We start from the raw sequence: 14299 nt of genomic DNA, 5'->3' as shown, positions 1-14299 counted from the left end.
TCTTATCTCAACAGCATAAGACTTTCCGGTCGGTGCTACATCCATTGTCAAGTAGCAGTACTGATATTTCCGCTACTCGATGCTAGATGTAGACACTGAAATTAATAGTCTGAACTGATGTATGGAGTGAGCACTCTTGTCTTACTATTCGCTAGGTGCACGACTGGTGCTGCCCTCATTTTGGCAGACTTTCTACGTTAAATCTTTTGGAGTAAAATTAGTTCAAGCGGCTGCCGCTAGTACTAATGGCGGCCATTCCATAAGATTACCTGTGTTTGTGACGATCAGCGCCACTTCCCCCTCCACCGACTTCGCACCTTGCCAATATTTCTCTATGTATATATCTTGTTTGAAAATAAATGATTATTAAATGTTATTGCAAAACTTGAACGTTCGTGTGTCATATTCCAGAAGCGCTCCTGCGCTGCGCGCCGCAGAGCCAGTGGAAGAACGACTGCAACATGTGCTGGTGCAATTCTGGCCGCGCCATGTGCACCAAGATGGGCTGCGTGGGCATTCCTAGTAAGACTTATTTCTAGGGCTCCGTACCCAAACGGGACCCTATTACCATAGAGAAATATAGTAAGACAAGAGTGCTTACTCCATACATTAGTTTTAGTACCAAAAAGACTATTATTTTCATAGTCGACATCTAGCATCGAGTAGCGGAACTATCAGTACTGCTACATCTATTGTCAAGTAGCAGCACTGATAGTTCCGCTACTCGATGCTAGATGTAGACACTAACATTAATAGTCTTTTTGGTACCAAAACTGATGTATGGAGTGAGCAATCTATGTATTTTTTTCTCTATGCTATTACTGAGACTCCTCTGTCCGTCCGTCTGTCTGTCCATCACCAGGCTGTATCTGATGAACCTAGCTAGACAGTTGACATTTTCACAGATGATGTATTTCTGTTGCCGCTATTACAATTACAACAAATATTAAAAAGTGCGGAACCCTCGGTGGGCAAGTCCGACTCTTGTCTGTTTTTTTTATATATGACACTGTAAACATTTTTTAAACTTTATTATAAATACAAAATTACAAGGTTCACGGACAGACTTAGCCTAAGCGTAAGATTACAATTTAATATCAATGAATATCTAAGGTTGCGAAGCGCTGGTGGCCTAGCGGTAAGAGCGTGCGACTTGCAATCCGGAGGTCGCGAGTTCGAACCCCGGCTCGTACCAATGAGTTTTTCTGAACTTATGTACGAAATATCATTTGATATTTACTAGTCGCTTTTCGGTGAAGGAAAACATCGTGAGGAAACCGGACTAATCCCAATACGGGCCTAGTTTACCCTCTGGGTTGGAAGGTCAGATGGCAGTCGCTTTCGTAAAAAACTAGTGCCCACGCCAATTCCTGGGATTAGTTGCCAAGCGGACCTCAGGCTCCCATGAGCCGTGGCAAAAATGCCGGGACAACGCGAGGAAGATGATCTAAGGTTGCCATATTTTTGGTAAAAACATATGTTATTTATTTATTTAAAACACCTAAGTAAGTACGACCTTTTACACATTTCAGGTGAGATGCATTTTGACGACAGAAAAGGAGATCCAGAGACGGTAGACATCCCAGAACCGGTTAGTCTGACGATCATTTTAGGCAATATTATATGGGGGTATTACTGCAATGTTCTGCCGTCAGAGTGCAGCACTAGCACCCATCGTAAACCATAGAGTAACATACATACTGTGCCTGAAACTGTTTTTGAAAAGTTTTCTCATAAAATATGACATTGATGCTTCAAGGCGGTTTGCCAACGGACATACCGGGTAACGCGAAAATCGATATTTATTTATCTGCCTCTTTATCGCTCGAATATGCAAGAGTGATAAAGAGGTTATATATCAGAATTTCGATTTTATTGTTTCGCGGTAGACCCTCAGATTGTGATGGATTGTGGTAGTGGCACCCCACAGACAAGACATCCTCCAGACTGAGCATAGTAGCGCTACCCCCTCTGCCACAAATATACGGTAGTTTTACTCCATTTTCGAGTCAAAATGTCTTATGACGTCCGTGTCTTTGAACGGACCAATCACGGCACGGGACTCGCTCACCTCGTCCCCCGCACCCCAGTATTTTTGGCAGCATCGGTTTCATGAAATAATTGCTCTAAACTCCGTCTAGAGGATTCCTAGTCTATGTGGCGCTTCCTACGCAGACTTTTGCGTAATATTCCCTATTATCTTAAGTTGCACTAGGTTTTCATCCGGTGTGCACCAATTTATGTTTTTTAAAAACACGAAATCCTTATATTTATTTTATTTGAAGCTTTAGGCCATAGATAAATGTGTAAAATACATTGATTAATATCAGTGATATATGATACTTTTGCGATCTTTAAACCATTGAACGCCACAGTTGGCCATAACCGACTAATGTCACAGTCACACAGTATAGAATGATTAAAGTTTACTATTACGTATTATAATACTTGTGGCGGTCAAAAGGATAAAAAAATACATTTGTCATCATTTAAAAACACTTACAGTCCACGCTAGCTCTAAGGAATCGCATTAATTTAATAACAGATGAGGGTAAAAACTTACCTATACGTTAATCTTCCACTTTCAGCCGTTTGATATTAATCAAATATCATAGAATTTATTTTAAATAGTCCTGATTCCTTCGAGGCGTTGTGTGGACTATACAGTCAACAAAATTAGCTAAACCGGCGTAGTATTCAAAATAATCTACACCTTTTTTAAGAGCGTGTGGAGATCATTTGGAACACCTATTCCGCTTAGCTACTTTTGCTGCTGTATGTGGTGAAAGATTGACACTTTTACGGTTTAACTGCCACGTTCATATATATTGCACCTGTGTTTTGTGTTAAACAACGTTGGTGTATGGAGATCAGTTGAACCAGGACTTGAACCCTGATAAACCAGGTATGTGACATTATTTAATAAATACAGTCATTTAATATACATCTTAAAAAAGCGAACTGCATGGAGATAGAAACGTTGCATTTCTAAACTAGAATTTTCCGTATTTATGGTTATTTTTTTCAGATACTCCAATAAGATTTTCAATTTTTTTTAATCTTTCTGGGTTAATAAACTTTTTCTTGTACCACGTTGCTATGGTTACAGTCTCCCGAGTCACTCTTAAAATTCTAGGTTTATCGTATTTAATTGAACCAAACTTGCATTTTATTACATTTCCATAATGGGTCATCTACTGAGCATGTTAGTAGAACATGGTACAGCAGTTCTTCTAACAATCTATGCTACTATTGTCTCCTCGCTGATGGGACAGGATAACAACAAGAAATAGTTGATTGACCCTTCTGCAAATTGCACATGTAGGTACAGAAATTAGTAGGTATATTATGTTAATATTCGCAGCCATTGGGTAAGCATTAGTGGCTCCGTTGGCAGAGCGTTAAACCAGTGACCCAGATCCGCAAGTTCAAACATCAGTTGTGGATGACAATCTGTCCTTCATTTCATTAAACTAAATTAAATTGTTTTGCAACTGTTTCAGAACGAATTGCCTGAAATACCAGATCTTAACAGTAATGATATACTTGAATCTGATGCAAAAGATTCTAAACATATAAGCGAAAATTTAGAGGATCTAGATACAAATACTGATCTAAATACAGATCTTACTGGAGTAAAACTTAAAGATTTAGAAGATTTCGATAATAATGACGTAGACATACCTATACCAATACCAGATCAAGTTATGACTGATTTTGCTGCGAATAACAGTACAAACGTTCTCGATGAAGATTTAGAATTACTAGAAGCTTTAATAGGCAATGGAACTAAAGAAACAACTGAAGATCAGTCTGATAGATCAAAAGTTAAAGACGATGAAATAACAGAAAAAGCGGCATCTGATATTTTAAGAGCAAAAGACGTGGAAATATTGGACGATTCTTATATTAATCAACGTCAAACAGATCACAGAGTTAAGAGATCAGCTTGTAAACCAAATGAAGAGTTCTTGGATGATTGTAACACTTGCAAATGCTCGGAGAGCGGGCAGAGTTACAGGTGCACTCAGAATGAATGTATGGACAAAGACGGTAAAGAGGGGGGTAAGGATGTGGATAAAGAAGTTGAAGTTTTTATGGAGAATGAGGTATGTGTTTGTGTTATTACAATCTTTTATCATAGAGAAATATAAGTAACGAAAGAGTGGTAACTCCATTCCATACATTAGTTTTCTTACCAAAACGCAAGTCAAGTCGCGGACATTATCAATACACTAGCAGTATTACACGATACGACAATAGATGTCGCGGCAGATCAAAACTCTAATGCACAACAATTTTCGGCTAATATTATAACAGGATTCACTGGAACTCTATTTTCAACTCCTTCCGCTTATAATATTAGTTATAAATTATTTTAGCATTATATTTTTCGCCAGTAGCGACATTTGTGACATCTGGTGTCAAGTAGCGGTACTGATAGTTCCACTTCTTGACGTTAGATGTCGACTAATGCAATATTATGGTACCATCGAGCTGATCTGATGATGGAGACAAGATACGGCAATAGGAACTCTGTGACAAACAACCTGATTGTGTGTTTGATTTGTTAGAATTGACTCGATGAAACAGTTGCCTGTTGAAAGAAAAGTATAAAAGTTTTTTTTCTCTCTTTTTATCTGCAATCGGCTGTTTTAGCCATAATCAGATTGAGAGGTATTCCATTAAATACTCTCCCATGACTTTGGTAGAATTTATCTCCTAGTGCCACTTAGTGCCTCTGGTCTAGCCGCAGTATTTGCTACCTTTTCAGCCTACTCGGATTGTCATTGGTGTTTACCAAGTCCCTTGCAAGTTCGTTTGTATGTTTTTTTAGTCGTTCTTTGTACTTAACACAATATCTGTTAACTTCCTCTTTGATTGTTTGAATCTTTAGGTATTCATTCAAGTATAAAAGTTAGCGATAAAAGCTTGTATCAAAAAAGTTATTTGTACAACAAGAGATCAAACTTTGATATTACTTCGAGTGCTTATTTTGAGTCCCGTGCAAGCAAAATACGAATTTGCTCACTGTTTTTAAGTAGCGAAGTATTTTTGACAAAAAAACTTTATTTTCAGGGTGTGGATCACATAGAACGTCACTCGGTGTGCAAGCCGAGCGCTACGTTCTACGTCGGTTGCAACCCCTGCCATTGCAACTCGGATGGCACCGACTTCAGCTGCACCAATAAGCCGTGCCCTCTGCCTGAAGATGTCGAGGTGTTCCATGAACTACATGTATGTTTATTATTGTTTATCTTATCCCTTTAAACGAGCAATTCTTGTATATTTATTTATATGTAGGTATATATATTTTGAGGATCTCGGAAACGGCTCTAGCGATTTCGATGAAATTTGCTATATGGGGGTGTTCGGGGGCGAAAAATCGATCTAGCTAGGTTTTATCCCTGGGAAAATGCGCATTTTTGGGTTTTAATATGTTTTCCGAGCAAAGCTCGGTCGCCCAGATATTTGCTATTTAAACTAGGCCCACCACTTATCACAAGCTATTTTAATAAGAAAACTGCCGTGTCTCACAGATATATAAAATAACGTGTCCCTCACCGGTGCCGGTCCGCCAACGCGAGCTCCCGATGTAGTTGAATAGTCACTACATAGTATAAAACAAAGTCGCTTCCCGCTGTAAGCTGTAAGACATATTAGTAAGATATATTAAAAACGTGTCACTCACCGGTGCCGGTCCACAAAGCGTGCTCCCGATGATGTTCCTCGGTACGAAGTTGAAAAGTTATTTATAAACGTTTGTCAACTCTAATAACAAGCAGTTGATAGTCGTTTTGTCCCAATTTGTTTCACAAACTATTTATTATTTTTAATATGATAATAAATATGAATATTTTTGTTACAGGAAATGAAACCAATCGTGCCTTTAAAAGAAGATACCAAAAATAAGAATAAACCAACTAAATAGATATCAACTTAACTAAGAGACAATAGCTTAAGCGGGATAAATTATTAACATATAAAATAATTATAATCTTTTATTTCCCCTTTTTTTCAGGAGACTTGTAAAATTGTAAACTCTGTTACCCGTAGGTAGTATATATTTTTTATTTGCGATTTCGTTTCTTCATGCTCAGTATTCTCACAAGTTCACTGTTTTTGTTTAACATACTAAACCCTTTCACTGCGAATGACGTGATACGCAAATCGTATCGCTTTATTGATTATTTGTCATACAAACACCAGATAGTAAATACCTATTGATACCACTTCTTCGTTTATTTACTAGCTTTTTTGCAATTAGCAACTGTAGCTGTGTGTAATGACACTAATGAATCCTGAAATCATTCACCGCAACTTTCGGGTCGACATCTAATTACATATATAGATTTCGTAACTACGATAGCATTATTTAACAGCGATTTTTTTTTTATAAAATGGGCTTACTCATGGCCAGAGACTAGCCGAGGCGAAGACGTGGCCTATGATGGAGCGAGTCTGCCCAGTAGGTGCCTGTTCACCCTTGATTTGAAGGTTGCCGGGTTATATGAGCTCGGAAATATAGACGCCGGCAAGGAATTCCATTCCTTGGCAGTGCGCATAAGGAAAGAGGAAGCAAAGCGCTTCGTGCGAATTCGTGGAATATCTACCAAGTAAGGATGGAAACCGGCCGTGTGTCTAAAAGTCCGATGGTAGAATGGGGACGGTGGAATAAGCTCGTGTAGCTCTTGAGAACACTCCCCGAAGTGCAATCTGTAGAACACCGACAGACTGGCGACTTTCCGCCGATGGGCCAAAGACTGAAGCTTACCCGGTATTAAACCCGAAACGTGCATTGAACAAAATTTTTCATCATTAACAATAACATTTACCCTAAAAAATATACCCTAATATTAAAACTGTACTTACTCATGAACCTTTACCTGAATTTTGTTGTTAAAATAATTTCAAATGTTATGACCTACTTGTCTTTTATGATTTGTCATCATAATCGCCATGCATGTTCGCTTTTTGGATAGTATGTATTTAAGTTAAGTTTAGTATTTAGTGCATTAGTGCATAGCATAATATTTATGTTTAAAACTTAAAAATGAGCGCGATCTCGCCAACAAACTGCAATCGCAGTTTGGCGAGGAATATAAATTGTTAAAAATTGTTGTGTACTTTGTGATAAAAAAAAAAATTACAGTACATATGGTCCTACTTTCCCGAACTAGTGCGGGGAAGATAATTTTCCGTGCGTCAGTCAAGTTTAAAGTGCCATATGTACTGTAAAACATTGTACGGTGCACGTGCGAATAGGTAATTCGCAATTTGTGTCAATTTAAAACACTCCCTTCAATCGTGTTTTATTTTATCGCCACTCGTTTCGAATTTCCTCTTTTCCGCACTTGTATCGTAAATAACTATTCATTAATAACCAGTGTTAATAACTCAGTCTTAATGAGTTACCCATTCCATTTATCCATTTCATTGTCACATTTTTTCTACATCAGGCCTCTAAATCCTCCAAAAACGTGACAAAGAAGGTTTGCGTGGAGAACCGAATGTTCATAAAGGACTGCAACACCTGCTGGTGCAACGAGGACGGCACCAGCTACTTCTGTACGCGGAAAGTTTGCGTAACCAACACGGATGAGCCCGTCGTGCAAGAGGGAACTGAGGTACGTAAGAGATTTTTTTTTTTAATTTCTCAAACATACTCCAAAATGTATGCGTTAATGTCACGAAATGAAGACATGAAGTTGCTCATTTATGGCTCCTTACATTACTTCTTGACCTAGGCCAAGAAGTAATGTAGGGAGTTAGTATGAAACGTACATTATTGTCCGCTGCCCCGGCGCGCTCGGCCGCCCGCCTCCGCGCCGGGGCGCCGGGCCCGAGCCCCGCTCCCTGCGGCAGGCACGACGACGCACGTTCCCGACCCGAATGCGGAGCGACTTACGTTTCGATTAACTTTAGCCAAAAATATCGCTGATGGGATAGTTTTTCCACCCGATTTAGTGACTAAGTATAAGTACATCGCGGATCGAAAGCGATCAATGTTTGAGAAAAGCACTATACAATCCTTGGCCGGAACAGGGATTGCAGGACAAGATTGCGGTAGATGGCCGAGTCCGACGAGTCGGACGAGGCGAGTCTTGAGTCTTACTTCACGGCCTCTGCAGTAATGTACATTAGTACATTAGTATTAGTAGAGAGAGAGTGTCATGCATGGTAAATTATGTAGCCACAGTACATTTACTGCCATCTTTCGACAGAAGATTAAAACTGTTAGAACGCCATTTAACTTTGATCCTTATTCTTTCACTGATATGTGTTAATTTGTTAAACTTCAAAAATTAACGTCATCTACTCGACAGTAGGCCAAAGGTATAGCGCCATCGCTTAAAAATATTATATTAAGTTGGAGGTGGTCTAACACGTGTTATAAGATCACTATTATGGTTTTTAAACAGTATTTCCTTCAGCAGAAACTCCGGCTCATAAAGAAAGAGTGCCGCCCAGGCGAAGTGTTCGAGATCGAGTGTAACATGTGCCACTGCAACCCCGACGGGAAGTCGTACTCTTGCACAAGGCGGGCCTGCTTCGACGAGAAGGTTTGACGGCCTGAGTTGTTACGGTGGTGGTGCTTGTACGGTGATGGTTTTACTGCGGTCAACAGGGTTTTCTCTCGCTGTCGCATATAGGTATACTAGCTTTTGCCCGCGACTTCGCGTGGAGTTAGTAATTTGGGTAGCTTATTTTTGATCCAATCTGCTTTTTATCGATTCCCCGTACATTCGTACAAACTTCCACCCCCCTTTTCACCCCTTTGAAGGATGACTTCTGGGATAAAAACTACCCTATGTCCTTCCCCGGGACTCAAAATATCTCTGTACCTTTCAACTAAATCGGTTCAGCGGTTTAAGCGTGAAGAGGTAACAGACAGACAGACAAACAAACAGACACACTTTCGCATTTATAATAATAGTATGGATATACACGACATGGGTGCAGTTTAACACATTCATTGCCACCCAGCCAAACAAGACATCCGCGCCAGGCCACAAAAATGTCGTCATATAAAGCTGTAGTACCACGATCCCGACTATCGGGTCGTCCGGCCTGGGAACGAAATCATAAAATACCCGATAGTCGTGTTCTCGGCACTGAATGTTTTAAATTAATCATACTGTTACAAAATAATGTACTATTCTGTGTTTTATGAAATAGTAGTGAATGTCTCGGTTTAATAATAATCACTAGGTATGTGTTATTCAGATAGAATAACACCTCCAAAATGGTTGATGAATTTTATAATTAATGTTGTACTAAAAGCGGTGATGGTGTATGGTTATGAATAAAAATAAGTAAATATATGCTTTAATTTATATGTGTTTTACTTTATTTTACATAATTACCTTGAGACTTGCTTTCCTGCAGTTACTACCGAGTTGGTAAAGGTAAAGGTAGGGTCGCTTAACCTTTTGGACGCCAATGACCGATATATCCGCACCGTAGGTTCAACGCCAAAGACCGAAATCGGTTACAGACCACAGAGTAACATAGACCTACGTGCATATTCATAAAGTTCAATTTCAGTTTTGACATTTCAATGACGTGGCGTCTGAGTGACAGCTTTTGTGTTTGACACGGCGTGGAAAAGGTTAATGTATAATTTAAAGTATGATTAACGTCAAACGTGCATTCCGACAAGTTTCGAGATGACACGCTGCGCACGAGCTATTCACTTATGGGGTTTGAGCCATCAACCGCACAACTTGGAGTTGTGAACGTGTCGCGCGTAAACACGAGGAAATCGGCGTGTTATGATAATGAAATCCCATTTAGTCTTAGCGACCCTAAGGGCTCATATAGAGCGTGCGAGAACTCGCATGCGAGTTTCATTACATTGCGTCATTTGATCGGTCGGCTGAATTGATGTAACCTCATTGGTCCGCAATGTAACTAAAATCTTATACGAGTTCGCGCGCCGTCTAAATGAGCCATAACTCTACCTATCCAACATTGTGGTCATTTCCCTGTTGTTACTTATTTTCCTTGTGACTTATGGTGGTGGAAATAATCCCCCTTTTCTACGTAGACAAATGTGTTTAATTTACAAAACGCAATTCAAATTATTTAAAATACATATATCCATATCCGAATAATGACATTTTAATGTACATAAATACTTGATTAACACATTTGTCTAAGTCTAAGTCAAAAGATATTTTTTATTTTAACTCGTTTCATATTTTTATTGAAGGTGTTTTCATTCATTACAGAACCAGACACTTATCAGAAAGACCAGAGCCACGCCGCAGGTAAATTATTTTATTGTTGTTTATCTAAGGCGCATAATGGACAATAGTTATGCACTACATCTGTAGCGATGTGGCACTGTTGCACCGCGCGGAACAGCGGAGGCGCGGCGTGGAATTTTGTATCCCGGTGTAGGTAACACACGGACACACGGCACCGCGCCTCCACCGTTACAGTGCAACGTATTAGAACGTAGGTTGTGGATGCCAATGACGGATATATCCGCACCGTAGCTCCAACGCCGACGACGGGTTAATCCGTCACTGACCACAGAGCAACATAGATCTACCCGCATAGGCATAAAGTTCAATTTCAGTTCACTTAGGTGACGTGGCGTCTTTCTGTGTAGAACGCTGTCAAATTAGCAATATTAGCATATATAAAGAAAACCCTAATGTAATAATGTATAAGAAACATGTAATGTAAACAGTCTAAGTAGCATGAAAAAGATTGAATTTTAAGCACTGATAAAGTTCATTTTCAGTTTTGACACTTAGGTGACGTGGCGTCCGAGTGATAGCTTTCAATTTTGTTTTCTGCAGGAGGCGCCAAAGAACTGCCAGCCGGGCCAGGAGTTCCGCATGGACTGCAACAAGTGCCTCTGCGACAACGAGGGGCAGAACTTCTCCTGCACCCGCATCGACTGCACGGCGCTCAACAACAACAACAACAACGGGAACAGGAGAAGGAGAGGTTAGTTCCGCATGGACTGCAACAAGTGCCTCTGCGACAACGAGGGGCAGAACTTCTCCTGCACCCGCATCGACTGCACGGCGCTCAACAACAACAACAACAACGGGAACAGGAGAAGGAGAGATTAGTTCCGCATGGACTGCAACAAGTGCCTCTGCGACAACGAGGGGCAGGACTTCTCCTGCACCCGCATCGACTGCACGGCGCTCAACAACAACAACAACAACGGGAACAGGAGAAGGAGAGGTTAGTTCCGCATGGACTGCAACAAGTGCCTCTGCGACAACGAGGGGCAGGACTTCTCCTGCACCCGCATCGACTGCACGGCGCTCAACAACAACAACAACAACGGGAACAGGAGAAGGAGAGGTTAGTTCCGCATGGACTGCAACAAGTGCCTCTGCGACAACGAGGGGCAGGACTTCTCCTGCACCCGCATCGACTGCACGGCGCTCAACAACAACAACAACAACGGGAACAGGAGAAGGAGAGGTTAGTTCCGCATGGACTGCAACAAGTGCCTCTGCGACAACGAGGGGCAGGACTTCTCCTGCACCCGCATCGACTGCACGGCGCTCAACAACAACAACAACAACGGGAACAGGAGAAGGAGAGGTTAGTTCCGCATGGACTGCAACAAGTGCCTCTGCGACAACGAGGGGCAGGACTTCTCCTGCACCCGCATCGACTGCACGGCGCTCAACAACAACAACAACAACGGGAACAGGAGAAGGAGAGGTTAGTTCCGCATGGACTGCAACAAGTGCCTCTGCGACAACGAGGGGCAGGACTTCTCCTGCACCCGCATCGACTGCACGGCGCTCAACAACAACAACAACAACGGGAACAGGAGAAGGAGAGGTTAGTTCCGCATGGACTGCAACAAGTGCCTCTGCGACAACGAGGGGCAGAACTTCTCCTGCACCCGCATCGACTGCACGGCGCTCAACAACAACAACAACAACGGGAACAGGAGAAGGAGAGGTTAGTTCAGTGGCACTGGTTATCAGGACATTAGATATCATATTTTTGGAATGAAGTACACATTTCACATTCAAAGTATTTGAATACCCATTTGGTGTTATTCATAAACGGCTGCTAACGTGCTAACTTAATCAGTTGATGATCGTCGTTTGTCCCTATCTGTCGTTATGCCATAGAGAGGGAGAAACGACGATCACCAGCTGATTTAAACTTAGCAGACGTTTATGAATAAGGGGGTTATTGATTATGATTACATTACTAAGAAAAATTGACTCAATTATTGTATCGCTCGCTACTGTATCAATACTGGCGGCCTAGCCAAGGTGACGATTGCTTGCGCTTCGCCATCGAATCGCTTTCTGTTTCTCTATCACTCTTCCATATTAGTGTAACAGTGACAGATGCGTTTCGTTCCCTACGTAGCGTTAGCGATTGGCATGTTGTCTACGGGGCCGCAATGGCGACTATATCACTGCATGTAAAAGCTCTAAAAAGTTATTCCTGCAGAGTTGAAAACATACAACTTGTTGCAGACGCATCGCAGAAAGTGTCAGCGGACTGCGTGCCGGGCAGCGTGTTCGAGCAGAGCTGCAACGTGTGCCGCTGCACCGCGGACGGCGGGCACGCCACCTGCACGCTCAAGCGCTGCCAGAGGAACCAGGACTCCACGCTCACTGGTGAGTGTGTGATATGAGTAGATGGTCGAGCAGAGCTGCAACGTGTGCCGCTGCACCGCGGACGGCGGGCACGCCACCTGCACGCTCAAGCGCTGCCAGAGGAACCAGGACTCCACGCTCACTGGTGAGTGTGTGATATGAGTAGATGGTCGAGCAGAGCTGCAACGTGTGCCGCTGCACCGCGGACGGCGGGCACGCCACCTGCACGCTCAAGCGCTGCCAGAGGAACCAGGACTCCACGCTCACTGGTGAGTGTGTGATATGAGTAGATGGTCGAGCAGAGCTGCAACGTGTGCCGCTGCACCGCGGACGGCGGGCACGCCACCTGCACGCTCAAGCGCTGCCAGAGGAACCAGGACTCCACGCTCACTGGTGAGTGTGTGACATGAGTAGATGGTCGAGCAGGGCTGCAACGTGTGCCGCTGCACTGCGGACGGCGGGCACGCCACCTGCACGCTCAAGCGCTGCCAGAGGAACCAGGACTCCACGCTCACTGGTGAGTGCGTGCTATGAGACGTGACGATATACGTTCGATGGGCACGCCACCTGCATGCTCAAACGTTGTCAGAGCAAGGAGTATTCCACGCTTACCGTTGAAAATACAAGTAAAACACGGCATTCTCACTGGAAATTGTCTTTAAACCTAAATTTATCTGTGTTTAAGCATAGAGAAAAAAATACATAGATTGCTCACTCTATACATCAGTTTTAGTACAAAAAGACTATTAGCATCTAGCATCGAGTAGCGGAACTATCAGTACTGCTACATCTATTGTCAAGTAGCAGTACTGATAGTTCCGCTACTCGATGCTTGATGTAGACACTGAAATTAATAGTCTAACTGATGTATGGAGTGAGCACTCTTGTCTTATTATATTTCTCTATGGTTTAAGTCACGTCTAACATTCCGTTTTGTGACAAACTGCATCTGCGTTTGACTTCGCGTTTGAGCGTCAGTCTTGTAAAGACGATCGGCACACTTGATAGCGGAAAATTAAACTTTGAGAAGATGACACAGCAATCAAGAACTTTTCGAACGAGCGAGCGAAGCGAAGCGAAGTTCTTACATTCGACTTGGGACACGCGGCTGGCTAGCGGCACGTCCCGGCATTTCGATGTCTTTAAGCTGAACTATCAGAGGATAGTTTGATACACAATAACTTAAGTAAATTTGTTCTAATTTAAATGAAATTGGGTAAACGTGTAGTTGAGGGCATTATATTTTAGTCATTAAATTATGAGCAGGCTCGATCAAGGGGTTATTGAGCTAGAAGAGCTTAGAAGGCTAAAAAGCAATTTGAGAGGGGTCTTGCTATTCTGGTTTTCTTTTTTGCAAGAAAGTATGGTCGAGTTTGGTATCAAATGAAAGTGCTCGGCTTACACATTTTTTTTTAATTTACCATTTTTAAAATACAGTCCTATGCGAAACGCGAGTTCAAGGTTCGGGGCGAACTACTAGTATATTTAAAGCCTGACCAGTGCCAGAGACACAGTTAAGTTAGACACTGCCGTAAAACCTGACGTGTCCCTCTCTCTCTCCAGCGACCGAGTCCAGCTTCCGCTGCAACCCCGGCGAGCAGTTCAAGCAGTCCTGCAACGACTGCAGCTGCTCCGCCGACGGGAAGAGCGTGTTCTGCACGCTGCTCGTCTGCGATGATGACCTAACGCCCTAA

The 14299-nt window shown here is 42.3% G+C and overlaps 1 protein-coding gene across 1 annotated transcript in view; it reads left to right on the top strand.

Annotated features, from left to right (window-relative positions):
• Positions 1–14299, top strand: part of LOC134658134 (uncharacterized) — a 22823-nt gene extending 8524 nt beyond the window's left edge. Inside the window, 12 exon segments of the mRNA XM_063513742.1 lie at positions 412–522; positions 1533–1591; positions 3504–4109; positions 5080–5252; positions 6023–6029; positions 7461–7628; positions 8439–8564; positions 10236–10274; positions 10815–10965; positions 12483–12634; positions 12896–12998; positions 14169–14299. Coding sequence (XP_063369812.1) covers positions 412–522; positions 1533–1591; positions 3504–4109; positions 5080–5252; positions 6023–6029; positions 7461–7628; positions 8439–8564; positions 10236–10274; positions 10815–10965; positions 12483–12634; positions 12896–12998; positions 14169–14299 — 1826 coding nt within the window.

Source organism: Cydia amplana, chromosome 21 (genome assembly GCF_948474715.1).
Source record: "Cydia amplana chromosome 21, ilCydAmpl1.1, whole genome shotgun sequence".
In the NCBI taxonomy this organism is placed as follows: domain Eukaryota; kingdom Metazoa; phylum Arthropoda; class Insecta; order Lepidoptera; family Tortricidae; genus Cydia; species Cydia amplana.
This window is presented reverse-complemented; position numbering and strand designations above follow the sequence as displayed.